The following is a 24724-nucleotide window of genomic DNA, read 5'->3' as shown; positions in this document are numbered from 1 at the left end:
TGTCGTCTTAAGCGAAAGCCAAATAAGCGCCTTTTATAAATATTACATGCACATGTGATTTTTGTTAACAAAACCTCACAATGGAGACGCTAGTTACCCGGAATGAAAATAATTGAAAGAAAATCATTATGTATTAAGGGCCCAGTCTCCGGTTGCAGAATTCAAAATTTGAATATTTTTCACCCGTCTCGGAGCACCCCGCTTACGTCACTATACCTGAAGTCTAAGAAATATCGTGACATTGCTATATAAAAGGAAAATAATAGGTTAGTTTCCAACTAGTCAAATCTGTTACTTTTTACTGAACGTCAAAACACGAAATTACTATGGAATTTGTATGAAAAAGCAACCTGTGACGTCATAGAAAAACGTGACAAAATATCGCACTTATTGATATTTTTTTCTTGATTAAAATTCATAAATAAGTTACTTACTTAAATAGAAAAAGGAATACGTATTTTGTCACCTTTAGATCTGTCTTTATCTTTGACCAAGGAAAGTACCCAAGAGTTTGTGGCGACAAACTCGCAACGACTTCATTTTGCGGAGAGAATTAAATTTTAAGCTAAGTAAACTTACTTGTGTTGACTACATTCCTCTACTTTTAAGAGCTCTGTAATAATATCAGCCGGGTCTGCATGACAACCGCGCCGCGCGCGACGCGAATTATATTGAGCGCTGCGACCAATAAACGATACGAATGCTATCTACGTAGATGGACGTCAAACGCTATTGGTTGAAGCGCACAACCATGCAGACCCGGGAAAAATACTATAGAAATCATATCTTATCTTATCTTTGAGAAAGGCGCTTACGCATTTTTCACTATAAAGCGAAGATGACGATAACCTGCAAAAGTCCAATTAGTTTCTTGCAAAGTAATAAATTGACTGGTTGCACTTAAGACCTCCTGGTTTTCGTTTATGTAATAGACTAAAAACACCTACAAAAACCACTATTATTATTATTAGCCTGTATGATCCCACTGCTGAGCAAAAGCCTCCCCCATGTCTTTCCAAGTATCCCGGTTCTTTGCGAGCTCTATCCAGTCTTTTCGATAACTGTCGAGATCATCGCGCCATCGTTTCTGGGGTCTACCACGTCTACGGTGTCCGTCCTGTGGTACCCAGTGCGTGATGATCCTTGCCCATCGTTCCAGATGCATGCGGCACACGTGTCCAGCCCAGTCCCACTTTAGCCTGGCGGTCTTCCTGCCAACGTCAGCGATACAAAAACATATTTTTTATAATTATGACAACTAAAGGTTGGTAGTACTTGTTGTTTAGCATGCCCTTTCCCGATGTCTTTGTGCAATAAAGAATTATTGATTGATTGATTGAATGGTTCATAATTTCACCACTGTTTACGAATAATTCGCCCGGCTCAGTTACTGAACTTTTCTCTTTAATTGTACATCGTATAATCTATAATAATAAAAATAAAACACTTTATTGCACACAAATTCACAAAACATTTACAGGGTAAACTTATTCTAAGGTGGGCAAAGGCGGCCTTATCGCTAAGAGCGATCTCTTCCAGACAACCTTCGGCAGAGGATATAGTACACTTGTACACTGCAGTGTAGCGCGCAAAAAAGTAAAATAGAATAAGAGAAAAAACATAAATAAATAAATAAAAAATATAAATAATTATATATATATATACATTACTATAAATATATACATACAATGATACATATAAGTAAAAATAGAATATTAGTTGCAAGACGATGATTTAGCCAAGAAATAATAGTGTAATTTAGATTTGAAAATAGCCAATGACTTCGAATGCCTGATATCAGGAGGCAAATCATTCCACAAGTGCGTGGACTTCACAGTAAAAGAATCTCTGTAGTATCCAGACCTTGAGAAAGGAGCCTTCAGCACATTGTCCATCGGCGAGCAAAGTTCACGAGAACAGTCGCTACCTAAGAACTGGAAACGTTCCTTTAAGTAGGGAGGGGATCGAGGGTCATAAAGGGTCATATAGAGGGTCATAATCTATTATGTAATTACATAGATTATCAAGCTTAATACCCTCTAAACACCTAATGCGGCCCGTCGCTTATCAGGCAATATATCAGTGATTTATCGCTGATATAAATAATGAACTGTCAATGAGACGGTGTTGTGATTAATGACATTGTTTCCACCGCTTAGGTGACATTCAACCAGCTGTAAACTCGACACCGTATAAAAGAGGAAGGTCTTCGTCTAGACGGGTTAGCAAACCATTTTCAAAAAAAATCAAGTCATTTATTGTATCATTTTGGTTACATAATTTGGTCTTATAATTAATCTTATGGCTAAGTCCCACCAAACAGACATATACAAACATTATTGAATTAACGGGAAAAGAACATTTACAAATATAGACCAAATATAGCCTAGCCTTTTTTTTTAAAGAACGTCTAGGGCCCTGTGCCGAGGTTTTTCTTGCAGCTTCTTTTCCCCGGCTATACAGGTTGTGAAAAGTTGCAGTAGTTTTAGGCGGATGAGACGTTCCTTATGTAAAAGTTGACGATTCAAAGTGTAACTATCATCATCAGCCCATTAATGTCCCCACTGCTGGGGCACGGGCCTTCCCTATGGATGGATAGGGAGATCGGGCCTTAAACCATCACGCGGGCCCAGTGCGGATTGATGGTTATTAACGACTGCTAATGCAGCCGGGACCAACGGCTTAACGTGCCTTCCGAAGCACTTTTTTTGTGGGCACCCATCCTATGACCGGCCTTTGCGAAGGTTGCTTAACTTCAACAATCGCAGACCGAGCGCGTTTACCGCTGCGCCACCGAGCTCCTCATAAAAGTGTAACTATGTTACCTACTAAATAAAGATATTTTTGAATTTGAATTTGAGCCTTAATTATTTATTCCTATCGCCATCTATAATGTACTGTCCTTCATTACCGAATAAATCATTTTAATAAATGAGGTTTCAATCAATTCGTTACTATGATCCGGGTAACATATTCTGTGTATTTTGTTTTAATTATTATGAAGTCTATGAAATTAAAAAGACGAACAGATTTTTTTTTATCTATTAACACCATATACCACCACCAAAGGTGACATTTAACAAATATTTAATAGTCAAAAATCTAATTTAAAAACGATTATGAGTTTTTTTAAATCCAATAGAAAAAAGGTTTTTCTGGACGTCACTTACTGTAGAACTGGTAAAATTACTAAGTATTGTCCACACAATGAGGAGCAAAGAGGCTTCCTAATCCTCGAAAATACACAACACAAATACATATATGCAGTCGAACATAACCTTCTTTTTAAAGCGGCTAACCCTATCCATGGTTTCGACTAAGCCCAAAACATTCCCCGTAAATCCACACGTAGCAGTATTGCACAACCTATAACCTATAAGGTGTTATTTATGAAAAAAGTACCCATTATTCTTAGCTAACGTTGTATTATATATTCTTTTTGACACCCAGCACGGGTGTCGCGAGAAGCGAATAATTTATCCATAAGATTTCCCAAAGGCAGCAGACAAACGGAATAAAACTCGCTTCCAACAAAGGAATACATTTTGATATCGACGCTTTGAAAAAGGACTATCTCATTTTTTTACTGGAGACTTAATACCTGTTTTGGGACTTGCTGATAGACCATTTGCCGGATGAGTGTCTGATAGCAATACTTACTATTTGTTGGATAATGTTTAAGCATGTTGATAAGTATATCAACATACAGTACATAATTAAAGCACATAATAACGGGTTCTTACCGCGTTTAAATGGGGATATGAGACTCCGATATTTCGACACTGTTGCAAGTTAAAACCGCGTAAACTTAAAACAATGTATACAGTACATACACACACATACACATAGAACACGTGCATATAGTATTATTATTATATCAGTATATGGTGAAGTGATGTGTAATGGCTAGGTGAAGTGGTGAGTGGCGGCTAGGTGAAGTGGCGAGTAGTGGCTCGGTGAAGTGGTGGATAGAGGCTTAGTGTTGTGGTATGTGGTTGCTCGGTGAAGCATGAGTACTCAGCTCAATCGTGAGCTTGTGTAAAGTTTGTCTTATTTACATATACTACCTTTTTAATATTTCGTGTGTGCGTTGACTTCTGATGTGATGTCATTATAATGTATATATGTCACCGTAAAATTGTAAATAACGTTAGATTATAATCTATCTCGCGAGATTATATGTAATCCGTGTCTGTGGTGTCCTAAATAATAAATGTTTCTTTCTTTCTTTCTTTTTATTGATAAAGAAACATACTTAAGTAAGTACTCATACAAATAATATTTCTCAGTTTGACTTTAACAAAACGTAACTCCTTTTACCAAGCATTTGGACACTACCCGGCGATGCAAACAGACAGTCAAAAGCCACAACATTTGCAGAAGATTAACCAGCCGAAATTGTGTTCCGAAACGGCAAAATCCAAATAAATAATAAGCATGACTTGGCAAAGAGGTCCAGGTACTCGGAGCCAACTCCCAAATAATGTTAACTTTTATATTTGAGTTTTATCGACTAAATTATGAGGAGATAGCGTCTGGTCGCAGTTGTTTTCAAATGGAAAACTAAGTTAATACCGTTATCTGATTTGTAATTTGAAATGGGGGATAAAAGGGGGACTTACAAATTATGCTATTGTTTTGTTGTGTTTAGTCATACAGAACGGTAACTCTCCGCCTCGCTCTAATTCCTATCGGGCGCTGACCTTACCCCCTTTGGGTCTTACTTTAGCTTAGAAGCAAGGGTGTATACTGTCATATAATAAGGATAAATACTACGTATAGAACTGCAGCTCTCCGGCCCCCACCAGCGTCTCAGCTAGGTTTACCCCGACCCCCTCGAATATAGTTTAGACTTGAATCGTGAAGGCTGCGCGCGGACTACTGTTTTTATTTTTTGTCAGTAAGTAGTTTATATGTTCAAATTTTGAGATTGGATGTCAGTTGTAGCCCCTTAGCATCAGATCTAAAACGGATAAAAACACCTAGGCCCAGTAGACCCTTGTAGACAGAAAATATAGGTGAGTGTAATAGAAATTGAGGCTAATTACTCGAGAAGTGGCTCTCGACTGAGCCGGTACACTTGGAAAGTCGGCGTTATGGAAAAACCTGGACGCCGTCCGAGCGAGGCCGTAGAGCTGGGAGGCAGTGTTGGATATGACTCTCTGCTGCTTATTTCACTCAAAAAGATAGCTACTCTATACCCCGGACACTTCATACAAAACACCTCGTTTTACATAGACACTACATATTGACCATACCGACCCCACCGGCGTAGTCGACGATTTCCCTCAATCAGCGCTTATCGCTTTCGATCCACTAGGGTCGATTAATTCTATCAATTATTTTCCCTCTCAGACGGCGCCCTGAGCCGAGGTTCGCGCCCAACTGGGCACCCTCAAGCCTGTTGTCTTAAACGTTGTACCGGATGAGAGTCTTCAGCGCTCCCCATTTGTCCGGCCAAGTAGTAAATGCCATCTAAAATCAATCACGTCAAAAAGAAAAACAAAACCTACACGCATCTGTGTGTGTGACGTCTAAGACGATTGAAGATTTAGGGAGGGGTGAGGTAAAAATTAACAGTTGTCAATCATCCGCCCTTTCCTTTGAAATTGACGGGTGTAACTTAAAATAAAATTCTGAGGTCGCAGAAATATGTAACTAAAACTATAATGAACTAAAACTCTAGTTACACAATAGATACCGCATCAACTCTTCGTGCTCTTCAAGTTGCCAAGTATCGAGAGTTTGTTTACGGAGTAGAGTAGTTGGAGGAAATTATAAGACGGAAGAGTTTGCTTCGGCGATTTTATTACACTCTTCAAACAGTTTCCAGCGGCTTATAGATGTTCAGATGACGCTCATAATAATGGATAGAGTTTAGTAGTGACATATTACACTTACATCGATATTACATCTTTCAATCAATCGTCAATCAAGAGGAATCAAAGAAACATCGACCTTCTTATTACCGTAATCGTTATTTGTAGTGTCATATACTGTTTTTCAAAATAATGCCCGCATACCATTGTTTTTTACAGATAGAATACGTCCCATTCAAATTTAAATCATAAGGTCGATTTTTCTAAACTCTGTCGGCGTCGGCAATAATTATATCGGTGGTTTGCGGTCAATATTTTGACAAACAGTATAATATGACCATACAGAATAACAATTACAGTACCAATTGTAGTATAAGGTCGATTTTTCTGAACTTCGTCGCTCGGCGTCGCCACCCATTTTGTCAAAGTTAAATTTCTTTCTTAGATTCATTCCACATGCTAAAACAGTAAAAATGTGACTTATTTACGAATTTTAATAAAAAAAAATACTTAATAATAATAATAATAATAAAGTTTATTTAGGTAAAATCTACGACACACATATACATTTCCAACATTAAAATATACACACATAATATTTAGTTGGAAAACATAAAGGTATATGGGTGCCGCAGTTCACCAAAAAAGGCCAGGGTTCAGTGAAAATTTACCCAGAGGGCAACACTGATTTTCAACCCACGCCGATCGGTGAAACGCGAGTACCCGCACAATAAATTTAAAAAAAATAAATAATGAGTACAAAAAAAACGACTTAGTGTTACACATGGAAAGCAGAAACAAAACAATAAAAGAAAGAAATATTACACTAAAAGAAGGATCTATAAGTGAGTGGTGAAAGCAGTGTGTAGCTATGGTTATTAACAATATGGCTTAATAATAAGTCCGACATTTTGTCATGTTTTTAACTATCCTATTGTAGATATATTGTACTTATCTATGTGTTATATGAAGACATTATTCAGTAAGCCGGTTGTAGCTCGCTGCAATATCTCTGCGTCTGGTTTATACTTATCTTGTGACAGAACTTTCTTATTTCACTTCAAGTACACGGAGTATACAACTATTTAAGGTAAGGTGGCTTCATTTGACGCTTCTGTGAACATGCTAATGTTATTTATTCTATGACATGGTTTCAGCATTCATGCCAGGGTGATATTTGGATATTAGTATTGAATATAATAATATATAGGAAAGTGAGTAAAACGGAACGTAAGATTGATAAGAAAGTAAGGTGGTATTAATAAACCAATCTCAGCTTTGAGACTGCCCTCAAGATCGTGTCAATGTGACAGTTCTCATATAAAAACAGGGACTTGAGCATGATCTTGAGGGCAGTCTCAACTGAGATTAGTTTATTAATACCACCCTGAGAGAGAATACTATGGATGGATAATGTATGGGACAGAAGGAAGTTTTTGTTTTAAAATTAAAAAGGATTGTCTTTGGGGTCGGAGTGTAAATGTGCATTTGTTTTTTGTAAAAAAGGAGAAAATAAAAGGAGTGAAGATAGAGAAAATATCCTATTTAATTATATTTCCCATATACATACATAAATACTTCAGTATCAAACGCAGTAACTCTAACAGGAATACAACAAAACGTTATTGGAAGCACATCGGTGACAGTAACACACAAACAACCCGACAGCGACCGACGCAGCCAGTGGTTCGTGTCCAAGGTTCGATTCCCGACTGCGACACTCACAGAATTTGAAGATGCGACGGGATGTTGAGAGAGTTAGACGCCTGTTGGTTTAGCTTAGCATGGCTTGGGTATTACCAAGTCATTTTCCGGCAAAGTACTTTGTTAATGCTCGAAAGTTCGAAGAGGTGTGGGTGCTTAGTTCATCTTACGATGGATGTACCCCCTTGCTATAGTATAGTCGTCAGGTTATGTTACGCAGATAATGCAAACTTGAGGAGATGCTACATTGTGTCATGTCACCATAACGTCAACGGCCTCTGTGGTCCAGTGGTTGAGCGTTGGGCTCACAATCCAGAAAGAGATTAAGAGTTAGTTAGGTTGTGCCTCCGCCCCTAGAGGTTTGATTTACCCCTGTGCGTTTTGTCCGCAGGAGGTGTTCTATGACTGCTGTTTTATACGAGCTGACAAATACGGGGGTTTTGTACAGCTGTTTTGTACGGGTGTACTGTACGGGTGTTTTATACGACGTCTTTTGTACGGCGTGTCTTGGGCTGCTTTCTTGATGCTGTACCAGCTTGCAGCTCTTTGATGCAGCTTATTTATTGGTAGCTGCTCCTCTTTGGCTCAGCTTCCTTCCTGCCACCGCTATCAAACGACCTAGGGAGGTTTTTATGACACCTTTCTTATTTTTTAATGCTTAACGAATGACCAGTGGCCTTGAATACCTGGAATGTACCCTTAGGATTTAAAAGTCCATATACCTACGAGTATTTAAGAATACTTATTTTACATCTGTTACATACTTTACTACTTTGGTTTTAGGAATAAATAAATTCGAGTAAACCCACTTTCTTACACTTATATTTCATCTACTTATTTTACTTCATCTTCTTAGTTTTTTTAAAAACATTACAGCCCTGGGTTTCCGGTGGGAACATATTACAAAAATCACTTTGTGATCCCCAGTTTGGTAAGGACATTACAGGCTGATCACCTGATTGTCCAACAGTATGATGATCCGTGCTTCGGCACGTTAAGCTGTTGGTCCCGCTTAATACTTACTGATGTAAGTATGTAGTCGTTACATGAGCCATGTCAGGAGCCTTTGGCGGCTCAATAATCACCTTGCCAAATGAATAAGGTAGAGAATGTAAAATTTACCTTTAACAAGTTAATCCATGTTAAATTACGTTGAATAAATGATTCTGATTACGACAAAAAGAGGTTTTTAGCAGCTCAATAGTAACCCTGGGTACATACATAAGATCACGCCTATTTCCCATTGGGGTAGGCAGAGACCACGGCATTCTACTTACAACGATCCTGACACACTTTCGCTTCTTCCACCCTTAGAGTACACATGTCTCTCTCTCTCTCTCTCTCTCTCTCTCTCTCTCTCTTTCTCTCTCTCACTTTATTCAAGAGCTGCGCTCTTGTCGGTGGAGTAATCGCCATTACTCCATAGATAGGGCGTGTAGAACGGTGGTTGCCCCAATCGCCTTCCGTTCCGCAGTACACCGACCAATTTCTCAATCGGTGATGTTCTAGCTAGAGCCCTACCAGAATCCATTTCCTCGGCCTCAAACCAGTACTGATACCGCTACTACACATGTATTTATGTATAAATCAGTATAAATAACCCAGATAAACTCCAAACAAAGACATATTTTCAGCCACTTGTCTATTGATCGGCGTCATACGGTCAGCTAGTCAAGGGTCGCTTAAATAGAATATGGTACCCTACAGCAACTGGGTCGGAAGTGGCCCGCACCTGTGCTCAAAAGGGAATAATAATTGGAGTACGCTATTTATTGTATTGTATTGTGCTTTATTGTATGTTTGGGGGACGGAAATTGAATTTAAGATGACGTCAAAAACAAATGCCAAACGATCCGGTAAATTTTTTGAAATCCAAAACACGCGTAGTGAAATCCTCCGTAACTAAATTGTATTTTTCTGGATATTTTTATTGTACTTATTTTATTTTCTTTGGGGAGCTTACGGCTAAATTTACAATGGTCCCGATTCCTGCGTCATTTTCTTACCCACCGATAAGGAGAGGGACGGGTAATTGACAGCCATACAGTCTGTGTAAAACAAGGCGTTTTGTATGAAGTGTCCGGTGTGTGGTTATGATTCAAATAACCTTCTTCTTTTGGCTATATCTCATTTGGCTATAGGTTATAATTATGATACATCATTCGCCTATATATCCTTCTAAAAGGGTAGCTTATGGAAATTCCTCGTAGCCGGAGCCCTAAAAAGGAAGGATGTGTGCTAATTACAATACATGTTGGCCTTAGCAATTACACAGCTATTGTCTTCATAACAAAGGGGATGTTTGCTTCATGCGAGGGTGAATCTTTCCTGCTATGATTGTGTGCGATTGTATTGACAAGTTGGCATGTAATTTTCCTGTCTTGTACGATTGTGTTGTTAGGAAAATGTGCTGTTGTTGAGATATGAGGTCGATTGACGCTTGTAATCTCTAGAAGAAGACGTTGCGAATCACAAATCAAATCTCATTCGAATCGTCTCAACAGGTCGATATTTTTGGTCTATGGCGGCTCACGACACCAAACACGTCAGAACCCCGATACCGACTCCGCCGGCGTGGTCGACGATTTCCCTCATTCAGCGCTTATCGCTATCGACCCACTAGGCTCGATTAATTCTTTCAAATATTCTTCCTCTCAGACAACGCCCTAAGCCGAGGTTCGCGCCCAACTGGGTGTAGGTGCTGACACAGCGCTAGCGCACGGCTAGCGGAGGCAGCCCCTCGCCTCACTTTACATTTAGTCTCTACGGTCCGGGCAACGGGGCAACACGCCTCAGAATTGGCTTTTCTAATATTTTATGTAGAACGCGCGCTCTACTATGTTGATAAAGTGTAATGTAAATTTACTATGTTTTTCTGGAAAATAGACAGTGATCCCTATTAAGTGATTTTATTCATGAGCCCCAATAACACACCAAGGTCGATAACGTAGAGACTCCCTTAGGGAAACCCCACCCCTAAGGTACACAAGTAAACACTAAAGTGGTGACCCCGCCCGTTGCCCGGACCGTAGAGACTAAATGTAAAGTGAGGCGAGGGGCTGCCTCCGCTAGCCGTGCGCTAGCGCTGTGTCAGCACCTACAATACTCCCCCCCTTTTATAAAAAATTAAATAAATTTGAAAAAAAGAATGTCCTAAAATTTACAATCATAGGGTAACCATTACTTTAATTTGTTACAGTACAAAATAACGCTATTGACTCTATAAACAAAGTATGTATTTGCTGACACATGTCTCAGTTCTGTTGATCAATATACTTTTGTAGAGAAGTTACGCAACATAGTGCACAGTGTGCGACCCAAGCCTCGAGTTGATAGCGATCCTCGTAAGTTATTTATTCATAAAGATCTCAAGACTTGCAAAAGTGTATTTATCCGGAATGACGCAGTGAAGAAACCTTTGAACCCTACTTACGATGGCCCATACAGCGTCATAAGTAGGACAGATAAAGTTTTTAAAGTTCAGTTAGACAACAGACAGGTAAATATAGCTATAGATAGGCTAAAACCTGCATATTTATTAGAGTCAGAAACATGTGTTGAGAAATCAGGTCCAATATCAGGCAGTACAAACGTAGATTTAAATTCAGAATTAAGTAGAGAGAATAACGATAAGTTAATCACTTATACCACCCGGTGTGGCAGAACCAGTAGGCCACCGGTGCGTTTTCTTATATAATATAGAGTAATCATTAAATGTATGTCATATGAAATTTCTTGTAAATGTAACCTCAAAGTTTCAATCATTTTACGTAGAACTCTCAAGAGTATACTTTGTTTAAATATTGTGATAGATGCCTATCATAGTGACTATGGGCAAACAACAATCTAAGAACGCTGAAGTTGTTATTGCTCAGCAAGGATCAGATAACTCGGCCACTGCCGCTATTGAGAGAAAGTTGGAACTTTTTAGTTTACTTGCTATAGCGATGATAGTGATAATCATGTGTATATGTATCTACGTGAGGTGTAGAAGATGTGGCCGAAGTGTGAAAGAAAGAGTAATGAAGGATATCATCTCGATGGCAGAGCAGGGACGCGCAGCCGGGGCAGTAGCCCAAACAGCAGGCCCGCCGGCCGCGAAACACTAAATGGGCACCCTCAGGCCTGTTGTCTTAAACGTTGTACAGAGTGAGAGCACTCAGCGCTCCCCATTTGTCCGGCCAAGTAGTCAAAAAACAAAAAATAGGTCTACGACGGCTTTCTCGACTTACGCGGGGTTTAGCCGGAATCCAGATTTTTATGAACGATTTTGGGTACCTCCTGATACATCATTTCATCCAACAGATTCCAGACATACCTCATTTGAAGCGTCTTAGCAAGTTTTTTGTGCTACGGCAATTTTGTCGAAATACGTGGGGTTCAGCCGGAATTCGGGTTTTGAAGAACGATTTTGGGTACCTTCAACCCACAGATTCCAGACATATTTCATTCCAAGCATCTTCGCGAGTTGATATTTTTGTTCTATTGGCGACTTTCTCGAGTTGAAATTCCGATGTTTCTCATACACGATTTTTCCGTAGCCGGGTTTTAGTGTTAGTTAAACTTATATTTAAACTTATTAGTATATTTTTATAGGCCCACTGCATCTATCCAAAGATGAACATTTTAAAATAGTGAACATTTTTGTGGTACTTCGAACCGGATAAGTAGAAGAATAAAAAGTGAAAGAAGTTAGTAGTTTGAAGTACTTACCGTACTTCTTTTACTAATAGGCAATTACAGAATAATGTAACCAATTTAAAAATCTTTAACGCAAATAAAAAACGTTTATATTCCAAAGCAACTCAAACTTCGGAGATTTTACGGATTTTGAACAGTTTAAAACTGGTTGGTTGCGGTCGAACTTTCTCCGAGTTGTTGATTCTTCGGTCGATTGAAAAGGTGTAGGTAGGTGTAATTATATTGAAGTTGGCTCCTTGGTTGTACCCGACGGGAATACTGAGTGGTGGCGGGTTTTAACTACGACGGACTTTTGTAAAATTCTCAGCCACTTTAATAGATGATTGATTGAAAGTATACCTAAGTAGTTAGTCGTCGCGATTTGTTTATTATTTCACACAGTCATTTTCACTCAGACGAAAAAACAAACGCAGACATAGCGAAAAAGGCTGCATCAGAATCAGAATCATTAGTCAACGTAATTATCATGGATAAACTTGTTGAAGGTCAATGTAACATTTGAATTTACGTCATTTCGCAAGGTGTTTTATGGCTGAAGAGAAGAAATGCCTGCTTGAAATGGGACTGGGCTGGACATGTTGCCCGAATGCCCGATGACCTCTGGACCAAAAAAGCTACAGAGTGGGTTCCTGCAAATGCTGCCAGAGGTCGGGGAAGGCCACGAAAAAGATGGCGCGACGAGTTAGACCACTTTTCGAAACGGTGGCGCGAACAAGCTGGGGACAGGGAGGAGCGGAAGAAGGGAAGAGAGGCCTTTGCCCTGAAGTGGGACATTGAGGGCTATTAATAATAATAATACAGTCATTTTCGGGGTGACAACAGTCGATCATTATATTTACAATGAGGGACTGTCTATTTATTTATTTATAAAGTACAGCCACAACACATACATTAAAAGGCGGCGTGGGTGTGCTGCCGCCAAAGGACATTTTCGGGGTACCGAACTGAGCATAGTACCCCGCTAGCCACAAGTTGATAGTGTGACTAGGGATCGACGATCCAACAGTGTTGTGTTGGAAGTTGTATACAGGGTGTTAGTGACATCGTAACGAATACTCAGGGGGATGATTCAGACCATGATTCTGAGTTAATATCAGGTCTAATTTTTCGTCGCAAAATTCATGATTTTTTTTAGTTTTTTTAAAATATTTTCAATTCTATACTTTTGCGATGGAAAATTACACTTGATATTAACTCAGAATAATCAGCTGAATCATCCCCCTCAGTATTTGTTACGATGTCACTTACACCCCACACAAGTACATACAGTAGCCATACAAGTAGGTATGGGTATTAGTGACAACGTAACGAATACTGAGGGGGATGGTTCAGACCATGATTCTGAGTTGATATCAAGTGGAATTTTCAGTCTGAATACTCATGAAAATTTTTGTGTCTTTTTTAATTATTTTTCGTTCCATACTTTTGCGACGGAAAATTCCACTTGATATCATCTCAGAATCATAGCCTCAATCACCCCTCAAAGTTTTCGTTACGATGTCACTAACACCCTGTATATGCGTCTTGCTGTGTTAACTTCGATATCGCGTTTCACGACTGCTTGAAGACTGCATTATTGAATGTGGCGCTATCTGTTGCATGTTAGCGGAACTAGGTGGCCAACTAGTTGGGTCCGCCACAAAAACATTTTTTAAAGGGCTATGAACCTTTCTGGCATATCTCAGTGGCGCCACCTAGCGGATTTTTCAAAACTGCGGCGCACGATGAAACCTGTGCAAATCGATAGGGGACACTTGTCTGAACAAAAAAGCTTTAATGGACCTATGCTCTAAAGTGTCACGTTTTCAAGATATCTAGCTTGAAAGTTACGAAAAGTGTCGTATGGATAAATCGATTTTACTCTTTATCTATATACAATCGTAATATAGTGACAAAGTGATTGATTATACATGAAACATTATTTAATATACAACATATTTATCTTATTGAAAAAATGAAATTAATAAATACTTGCAACAACATTAATGGTTTTTGTCTTTGCTACATTATATAGGAAGTACATAGGTACTTAACTGTGCACACCTTATCTAAGGTTACTAATAGCAAACCGAGTTTATCAGTTTGTGTTATGTATGATATAGGCGTCATTTACTCCTTAACTTGATTTTACTTGACACAACGACAGGATCTAATGAAATATAAAATAAAGTTTACATTTTTATATACGCTATGCGTTTAGTGCGGCATCATTAGTACTCGTTAAAAAGCAGAATTCTCGAAGTTTAAGAAATCTGTGTAAGAGAAACAAAATGGTGTACTTATTAACTGCCATTTTGCTTTCTCGTTTAATTCCAGGAACTACGAAAATGGAGGTCCTTTGTTTAAAGTTGCACGAATTTCTATTATTTCGGCGGAATCAACAAGGATAGCGAATAGCCATACAATAAGTGTGAGTGAGACAACATCATACAATAAATACAATAGGACGATTGGCAGCCGGGTGAACTTTCAGTCAGTTTGCCACTTTCATCTTCAACGTGCGCACGCGCTTTTCTCTGTTCTGAGACTCTATCCTGTTCATTCTGTTGTATTTGTTACCACTGTTGAGTTTGTTAATATTCCTCTTGAGTTTGTTAGTATTTTTGTTGACTTTGTTAGTGTTATTGTTGAATTTGTTGTTGTTGTCTTGGCAAGATGTCCAGTCATGTTGGTGCCAGGCAATGTTTTTTGTTGTGGTGTAAGCACTGTTCGTGGCCCGCGCCGAAGATCTCGGCGTCCTATACAGTCTTACTTGACAACTGAAGATTATTTTGCTAGGCACCCCAACATCCTGAATTATGCTCGCCACTTATTTGACGATCGAGAGCTAAGTAATCTTATTTGAACATTGCAAAAACTAAAAATCTCAGTATGCAGTATATCTGGTATCTATATTATAGTCCCTGGTCAGTATAATACATAAAATGACAATATAGTATAATTCGGCTCGTTTCTCAATCGTGCTTTTCATAATCGAAATGTCATATGAAAAAAATTCGTGTATGGAAATAATATATCCTACTTTATCGAAGCTCTCATTATGTAGCGTCTTAGACGAAGTGTAATCAACGCAAAACATTTTTAACAGAAAGTCGTCAACTTATCTCTATTATAATTAGCCAGAGATAGCTCTTACGCCAAGCGTATCACTTGTGTACCAGACTTAAGCTTTCAATAGATTTTATAGCCAACTATTACCACTTAATTATGTATAATAAATGATATTTGCATTTTTTTGTAACAGTAGAAAGTAATCAGTTCATATTAATGCAAGCACAACGGTAAGGCTGTTTTTTCATCTGACATGTGCTACGTTGCTAGGTTTAATATCCACCAATCAGATAATTGGGTCTGATTCTGATCGGCACAATGAACCCGATTGTAGGGTATGCTACGTAGCATCTAGCATGTTACTGGTGGAAACGCAGTCTAAATGTGACGTACTTACTTCATTATTGATGGAACAGTATTCTTATCGTTTTCCAGCTAACTACGCAATACCGAATATGCCACATTTAAAAGAGGAAGTGAGGATTGCTTGCGCTCTAATAAATGCCTTCGGAAAACGGGTGACAGATCACCCACTCGTAAATGAAGTAATCAACGATATATACCTTAAGCACGACGCCCCAAACTATCTGTGCGAGTTTGTAATACAAAACAATTTAAATCAACGCAGAACCGCTTTCCAAGCTATAAACTCAAGTGAAGGCTTTCAACAGTTGCCCATCTTATCATATGAGGATCTGTTGATAATGTCTCTGGGGCCGCACAGTGGCCGATTTGTATTATCTAGGAATTAATAATTATTATTTTTTGATGTTGACGATAACGATGGTACCTTTATATAATAATGCTAATGATGTGGGTAGTTCGACATATCAATATTTTTATCGAACTCTCATGCGTTTATCCGCTGTCACGTAGTGAAGCTCAGTTTAGAGTGCAGTCCGTAAATAAATTGAATTTTGTAAAGCGTATTTAAAAAAAGATTGTGAAAAAAGTATTAAGTGTTGGCGAACTAAGTTCTGGATATTGTTTGTTAAAGGTATGTACAATATTTATAAAAATGCCTTGTAATGATTACGCAACGTAAAAAAGAAAGATTGTAGTTCAAAGGTCATCAATGCAAAAATTTAAGTTTTTGTTTTGAAAATCATTTCGGAAAAACGAATTTCGAAGTATTCCGCCTTGCTTTATTTTTTTAAAAATACATCAAGTCATAAGTCTTTTAAATAATTTATTAGTAGCTGCCAAAAAGTGCCAAAGACTTAGCAATTTATTTTTTTAGGTACTATGTCGCTTACTAAGCGGGAATTGTATGAAGTTTGGCGAAAGGAAAAAACAATGAAAAAAAAGAAATTAGCTGTTTTTAAATTGGTATCTGAAAGATCTGGATCAGCCACTAATGAAGATGAGGTTGGCCCGACAAATCTTAAAAAAAAAGTAAGTTCTTTCAATTTTAAACTTGCTCGTAGATGGCAGGAGTCAAAACGAACTTCAAAAATTTTTGAAGACCACTGCTGAGTTATTATGTCAATTTGTATCCGTGGTATAACATGCCATCAAGCATACACCGAATTTTAATTCATGGACCTGTAAGACAGTTAATGTTGGGGGGTGAGTTGCCCCTATGGATGTTGTCTTATAATGAGATATTAGTTTCCCAGGGCGTGGAAATAGGCACCTAACTCAGAGAATAGGGGGAGAATAAGATTAAAATGTTGGGCGCCGTATAGAAGATCCCCTCCTATTACAAACAAAGCCAAGGTGTTGGAAATAATAAAGATTTCACTTTTAACAAAGGTATAATTGGTTCAGTAATTTCACATTAAAAACAATATAAAGTCAGTCGGTTACAATACATCCTAATGTAAATTAAGAAATAAATCTATTACTATAACATGGTGTCTTAACTTAGTATTATTCCTAAACAACTAGGTTTTATCCCTCTGAGGATAAGTAAAGTGTCAGGACGGCAGGTCCTGACAAAAGGCATGGAGTATGTATTGAGGATAAATACTCCATGTATTAGTTGAATAACACATTGAGAGAATGGCACTATCCATAATAAGTTAAATCAATCATGAAGAAGAGATATCTAGATGGTATCCAGAGATTTTAACACCAAACTGGAATTATGTACATTAATGACCGCAGCAGGAACTGACCCTGACGGTAAAAGTAGATAATGAACACAAATGGTAGTCATGGCTGGGGAGCTAGACCCTGAAGGAAGACCTTGAAGTTGATTTTTGAAGTTAGTCTTTACAGTTGATCATTCTAGTAGAACTTTAACACTGGACTCTGCCGGTGGACTTTGACCCCTGTAACAAAATGACATGTTACAGCTCTGTCAACCCCGTTACGACGCGGAATTAAAGGTAAAAACACTCACCACATCACGTGGGACGATATTATAACAGCATTCCCCCTAGTCGATGGACTAAACCATTGTTTTTATACTGAAAGAAAGAACGTGAGGTTAGGTCATTGTCATGAACATATGTAGCTCATAATTACCAACGTTCCACGATAATAACCATCAAAACACTCACCAGAAGACTTCACCATCCTTTCATCATGATATATGTGGCTTATACACCACTTTAAAGAAATAATCGCGACGGGACTAAATTGCCATCGTCATTAGGGATGCAAACGATATATCGATTTTTTCAAATATCGATATATCGTTCATAAACATCGATGTTTTAACATCGATGTTGAAACCCAAAACATCGGCGATATATCGTTCTTCATGAACGATGTTTTATGAACGATGTTTTAGCATTGCGCCATCTATCCGTCCCGTCCGTGATCTACAGCTACACGCATAAACCTCTCTCAGTCACAAGCGTAGATTTTTGTATTTAGCGTCTCGTTTACTCTGCATTTACTGCTGTCTACTGATTTTTTAGGTTGGCAATACTGTCGACGGGACAGGTGGCCATTGTTTTGTTTGTTGCTTGACGTTAACCACATCATCATTCATCTCATCATAGTCTTAAACGAATGGAGTGAAGTAAATATACTTAACTGTGGTAGATAAACTCAACTGTGTATTGCGAACGTAAGTACCTATCATTTCAATAATATAATTATACTCGATTTCATTGTTTTAGTTTAAAAAAGTAGTTAGCAAAGGTAAACGTTTATTTATAGGTTATATTTCTGAGTCTGTTGTTCTTGTCGTAATCTATTGTGTTTTCGTCAGTTTCAAAATATTATTTGTTTATATTACTTAAAGTTACCTAAGTTAAGTAAGTTCCTCCCGATTTCCAGTTGTTTTTATTACACACTATTCTTACGAAAATTTTGTCAAGAAAATAGTGATGGGATGTGTTCGATATTAAACGTCGATGATAATCGAACATTTACATGAACATGAACTATTATTTACTAATTACAATATGACTAATTAATTCTTAAAATTGTTTTTCTTTACAGGTAAAATGCCAGCTAATAAAAAAAAAAGTAAAATTTGGAATTATTTCAAGAAAAATGATAATGACAAGGAAGCGGTTTGTAAATTTTGCAATAAAAACCTGAGAACGTCAGGTAATACTTCTAATATGCGGAGTCATCTAGAAAAGGTACATCCAGAGTTTATTCAGGATCTAGTAGCAGAGGAGCCAGTTCAAAAGAAAAATAAGACATGTGATGACATAAACGAAGACGTTCAAACTGAACAACCCATAGCAAGTACTAGTACTTCTGCGGATGTCGATTCCAATTATATTCCTGATACAGTCAGTTATTTTAATAGCAGTTCAAGTGATACAAAAAGTATACAAAAATCTCAAAAACAACAAAATGTCAAAGATTTATTTAATAATATTAAAAGCATATCAAATGTTGAAGGTAACAAACATAAAAAAGTCACTGAATCAATTGTGAATTTCATCATCATGGACCATAAACCGTTTTCAGTTGTAGAAGGAAAGGGATTTACACAACTAATGAAGGAAGTTATGCCTTTGTATAAAATCCCTTCAAGAGAAACATTTAAAAAACGTATAGACGAAAAATATGAGGCCATGTCAGAAGTTTTCAAAAAATATATAAAAGAAGCAAACCATTACTGTATTACATATGACATATGGACTGAGACAATGCAAAATAAGTCATTTATTGGAGTCACCATACACTTTTTAGAAAATTCTAAACTTACGAGCGGATCTCTGGGAGTTTTTGAACTATTTGAAAGACATACAGCTGAATACGTACAAAAGAGACTTACAGATATTTTCCAGGAATGGAATATTTCAACTGATAAAGTAACTGCTGTAGTAACTGATAATGACAGCACGGTTATAAAAGTAAATAAAGATATGTTTGGTGAAAAAAAGATAATACCTTGTTTTGCTCACACCGTGAATTTAGTTGTCATGAATTCATTGGATAAATCTAAAATTGCATCTACGATCATAAGCAAAGTACGTGAAATTGTAAAATTCATAAAACGCAGTGTCAATGCTAGTGACGAACTGCGCAAAAAGCAAAGGGAAAATGGAACGAAGGAAGGCCAGACAAAGAAACTAATACTTGACGTTCGTACGCGATGGAATTCCACATATTATATGTTGGAACGTTTTATGGACTTAGTTGCAATGATTGGCGCGATATTGTTATGTCGTTCAGATGCGCCACCAATGGTAACTTCAAGCGAAGTAGGCTGTCTGCGCGAAATTATTCAACTCTTGCAACCCTTTGAAAGATTGACAAAAGAAATTTGTGGGCAAAATTATATTACAGCGAGTAAAGTCATTCCTCTCGTAAGCTGCTTACGGGATATGTTAGAAAAATATTCACCATCATTTGAAAGCACCCTGTCATTAAAAGCAGAAATTGAAAAGGAAGTTTCAAAGAGATTTGACAAATTAGAGCAATGTTCATCGTTGGCTATTGCTACTGCCTTAGATCCTCGTTTCAAGCTAATTCATTTTAAAGATGCTACTGCGAAGGGAAAAGTTATAAATTACATAAACAATTATTTACTGAGTAATTTAAATAATGCAGCAAGTGAGTCTTCTGATGAATCGGAAAAAGGCGATAACGAAGGCGACATATGGAGCTATCATAAAGTATTGACGCATAACAACATTAAAAATAAAACGAAAGATAAAACTAAAGCAGAAACAGAATTTCATATGTACATGTCATCACCTGTTACTCCTGTAAAGGGAGATCCTTTGGAGATGTGGGATGACATGAAGGGATTATTTCCCGGACTTCATGGCCTAGCTATGATCTATTTACTTATAGTGGCAACTTCGGTACCCAGTGAGCGGTTATTCTCAGAAGCTGGAGCTACAATTACCCAGGAGAGGAACCGTTTACTGGGCACCAGGTTGTCAAAATTGTTATTTTTAAATTCTATTTTAAGGAAATAAGTAAAATAAAAACTATGCTTGATTAATTCTGGTTTTCTGTTAAAAATAAATAAATATTACATAAAAATATATTAATAAATGTGTATAAATAATATATTATAAACCCATCTCACAATATCGAAAAAAAATCGATATATCGATCATAAACGTCGATATTTTTAACATCGATGTTTCACTTTTGAAAATATCGATATTCTAATATCGATGTTTTTTTATGAGCGATGTTGCATCCCTAATCGTCATCGCGTAAACGAAATGTCAAACGAACATAACTTTTTCCCGGCGCGTAGGCACACACCTGTATGCCATACAGCCAAGTGGGAAGTGTAAAAAAAACGTGTTACAGTTCCGTTTTAGTTGAGGAAGAAAAATTTTATTTAAAAATTTTAAATTTTTAAATAAAATTTTTCGCTACACTCTAGTAACGAAAGAGAAATAACAAGCGACTCCTGATGAGTTAACTTGTTATGAACGTACATTTACCTTACAAAGGTAAAAGAATGGAAAGAAATAAACATGATCACCATGTATCAAACTTGAAAACACATCTCCTATAACCCAAGGGGAAAAGGATTAGTACCTTCCGCACTAGCCTTGTGCTTACCAGAGTTAAAATTTGGGATTCTCCCAAGAAAACACATTGCACATAGGCAACATATGTTTGAATCAAATCAAAGAAACACCCAGGTGGTGTCAGACGACAACTCAAAGAATTAAATCTAACACTGCTTAACCTTAACTAAACATACAAACATCTTGAACATGGTCAAGTTAAAGGAAGACCTACCTAACTTTTAAATTTAGAATAACAGACTAAACCTTATGTATACGTTTTACTTAGTCATGGCCATGACACTAAACTTATTCCAAGTAAAAACTACTTAAGTACTTAAAAAAACTTAATCTATTTTCTTTTTATTTTAAGAGTGAATATCCTTGGCGTCATTTGGGTGGTAATCAAACACACACCAAATGCATAAACAAGGCCTACGGATATTACTCGACCGAGGGAAACCTCATCAAATGGATCACCTTCCTATAGGGATGACCACTTAACAGGTAGTGTCCTTAGAACACACCCTTGAAAGTGAGAGAAGACCTAAACTTCCTCACTAGAACCTCGAACAACAAGATCTTTAATGTGGAAGGAACCCAAAGGTTTACCTTCTAAGGTTTTCAATGAATAAACTACATTACCTAGCTTTTTATGCACTACACATTTTTCAAACTTAGGGACTAGTTTAGCAGAAAAGTGCTTGGGAGCGCTGGACAACGGAAAACATCTTTTATATATAATTTGACCTTCCCGCAGTTCCAAAGGACGCTTCCTAAGATTATAATATTTTACATTGTGTTGATATGCCTTCTTAAGGTGACATTCAACTTTCTTGAAGACTTCAGCCATACGAGGCAACCGAAAAGCAAAAGTTTGGGTATCTACTACTATGGTAGACCCATCACAAGGTGAAGAATCATTTGTGTAAGTAGCACCATCGATGACCATTTCTCTACCATGATTTAGATAAAAGGCAGAATATTTTGTACTTTCGTGGACCGAAGTATTGAGCGCACACTGGATTTCCTGAATGTTCTGATCCCATTTACGATGATCAGAATGCACGAGGGAAGCAATGGCACGAACAATGTCACGATTCACGCGTTCAGTTTGATTACACTGAGGATGGTATCGAGGATTATAAAATATATGAGGTACTCCGAAAGAAGTTAAAGAATCTCTAAATTCTTTAGAAGTGAATTGAGGACCGTTGTCGGTATACAGGATACGACATACGCCATGGACTAGAAAAACATGTTTCTCAAGACATTTCACAATGGCCTTAGAAGTTGCACTACGCAAAGGGAATAAAAGAACATACTTACTGAAATAATCAGAGACCACGAATAAGTATTGATTGCGAGAATAAGATGAAGGGAAAGGACCTAATATATCGCATGATATAGCCTCCCAAGGTTTAGTAACTTGACGGGGGTTACCCATCAGACCAGGCCTAGCAGTATTGACCGGCTTGTATGAACGACATACCTCACAATTGTCAACATATGATTTTACATCTTTAAATAAAGAAGGCCAGAAATATATGGAAGAAATTTTCTTGTGGGTCTTAGCCACACCGAAATGACCGGAAGAAGGCTCATCATGATATTTACGAAGAACTTCTACATATTTTTCACGGGGAACAACGATTTTCCAATCGTGTTGAGAAATAAGATGATATTTATTTTTAGATAAACGGCATAGTTTACCATTTACTACCGAGAAATTAGGATAACGACGAGGATTTTTAGTACAACCGTTAAAGACTTCAATATACCAAGGATCAGAAATAGTGTAGGGATCAATCTCAATTGAGTCAATCTTGATTCTAGACAAAGCATCAGGTATCACATGTTCTTTACCTTTCCTGTGAATTATATCAAAATCGAACTGACTCAAACGACATGCCCATCTATTTAGACGACCACTCGGATTACTAAGATTCTGAAACCATTGCAACGAGGCATGATCGGTTATAATATAACATTTGCTACCCTCAACATAAGGACGGTATAACTCCAGAGAATAAATCACAGCTAACAGTTCTCTTTCTGTCGCTGAGTAATTGACTTCTTGGGCGTTTAATGTTCTGCTACAATAAGCGATAGGGTGATCAATACCATCGACCCTTTGAGTTAAAACAGCACCAATAGCAAACGAGGAAGCATCCGTATGGATGTAAAATGGCTGAGAGAAATCAGGACATTGTAGAATAGGTGACGAGATAAGAGCAGATTTAAGTTAGGTGAAAGCTTTTTCAGCTTCCGGAGACCATGTGAAAGGTACCTTCTTACTAGTAAGTCGAGACAAAGGTCTAGCAACATGAGAGAAATTTTGGATAAAACGACGGTACCAACCCGCCATTCCCAAGAAACGTTTAACTGACTTCGCGTCAGTTGGCGTTGGAAAATTTGCAATAACATCTACTTTAGAAGGATCGGTCCTAAGACCATATCGATCAACTACGAAACCGAGATATTTAAGTTCAGATCGGCAGAAAAATGACTTTTTCATGTTAACAGTGAGATTAGCGAATCTTAGTTTTTCATAAACCGCTTTTAGAATTTTCACGTGTTCTTCAAAAGAACTGGTACAGATAATGATGTCGTCAATGAAACAAAACACTTTGTTATCAAATTGAGAGGAGAAAAGATTATCCATTAGCCTTTGCATAGTAGCGGAGGCTCCTACAAGACCAAAACACATGACCTTGTAATGAAATAGCCCACGGCCAGGAACCGTGAAAGCAGTTTTCTCTTTCGAAGAGGTAGAGAGAGGAATCTGATGATACGCAGCACTCAAGTCAAGAGAAGTTAAGTATTTAGCATCGCGAAGATTGTCCATAATATAATTAATATATGGTAGTGGATAGGCATCAGGTTTTGACACTGAATTTAACCTTCTACTATCTAAACACAGACGAATATCACCATTGGCTTTAGGTACCATGGTTACTGGAGAATTCCAAGGAGAGAAAGATGGTTCAACAATATCATGTTGGAGCATTCGGTTTAACTCGCCGTCTAGAAGTTTAAGTTTTTCAGGACTAATACGATAATATTTTTGTTTGATAGGTTTCGCATCACCTGTTTCTATAACATGCTCTATTAAATGAGTACGACCAAGGCCGACTAACTCTGAATCAATATTAGAGAAAAGTTGTTTAACATTATCAATTTCTTGTTTTTGAAAATCCGAAAGAGAATCTAAATTGCGCAAGCCATTTTCTTTGACACTTGCTACATTGTATAAATCGACAGGCTCTATTGCAGGTAGACACGCCAGAACTTCTGGAGCTAAGTTAAATGATTTCCAGAAATTAATTCCGAAATGTAATGGAAGTTTAATTTCGGGTTGAATGTAAAATTGAATGAGCTTAACCTCATTGTTATATTCAATAGGAATATCCATGTAAAATTGGCAAATGTATTCGTGACCACTCGCGACTTTCAAAAATACAGGGGACTTTAAATTACGCAATGGGATACCAAGATTTTTAAAGAATTTATGAGCATTATTTCCTAAAATAGAACAAGCGGCTCCACAAT

The 24724-nt window shown here is 37.6% G+C and overlaps 1 protein-coding gene and 1 long non-coding RNA gene across 2 annotated transcripts; one reads left to right on the top strand and one right to left on the bottom strand.

Annotated features, from left to right (window-relative positions):
* Positions 1–17013: 17013 nt before the first annotated feature.
* On the bottom strand, positions 17014–17877 carry LOC126374901 (uncharacterized). The gene is made up of 2 exons (XR_007567502.1): positions 17783–17877; positions 17014–17689 (listed from the first exon to the last, which is right to left on the bottom strand). It is a non-coding gene; the product is annotated as an uncharacterized LOC126374901 (long non-coding RNA).
* Positions 17878–18187: 310 nt separating this feature from the next.
* LOC126374860 (E3 SUMO-protein ligase ZBED1-like) lies at positions 18188–20646 on the top strand. Its single transcript, XM_050021620.1, has 2 exons — positions 18188–18297; positions 18675–20646. The coding sequence occupies exon 2, from the start codon at positions 18680–18682 to the stop codon at positions 20618–20620; it is 1941 nt and encodes a 646-aa protein (XP_049877577.1). The 5' UTR covers positions 18188–18297; positions 18675–18679; the 3' UTR covers positions 20621–20646.
* The last annotated feature ends 4078 nt before the right edge of the window (positions 20647–24724 follow it).

This window comes from Pectinophora gossypiella, chromosome 18, assembly GCF_024362695.1.
Source record: "Pectinophora gossypiella chromosome 18, ilPecGoss1.1, whole genome shotgun sequence".
Taxonomy (NCBI): Eukaryota; Metazoa; Arthropoda; class Insecta; order Lepidoptera; family Gelechiidae; genus Pectinophora; species Pectinophora gossypiella.
This window is presented reverse-complemented; position numbering and strand designations above follow the sequence as displayed.

Coding starts and splice junctions, on each gene's coding strand:
- LOC126374860 (XM_050021620.1), top strand. CDS start 18,680: ATGCCAGCTAATAAAAAAAAAAGTAAAATTTGGAATTATTTCAAGAAA.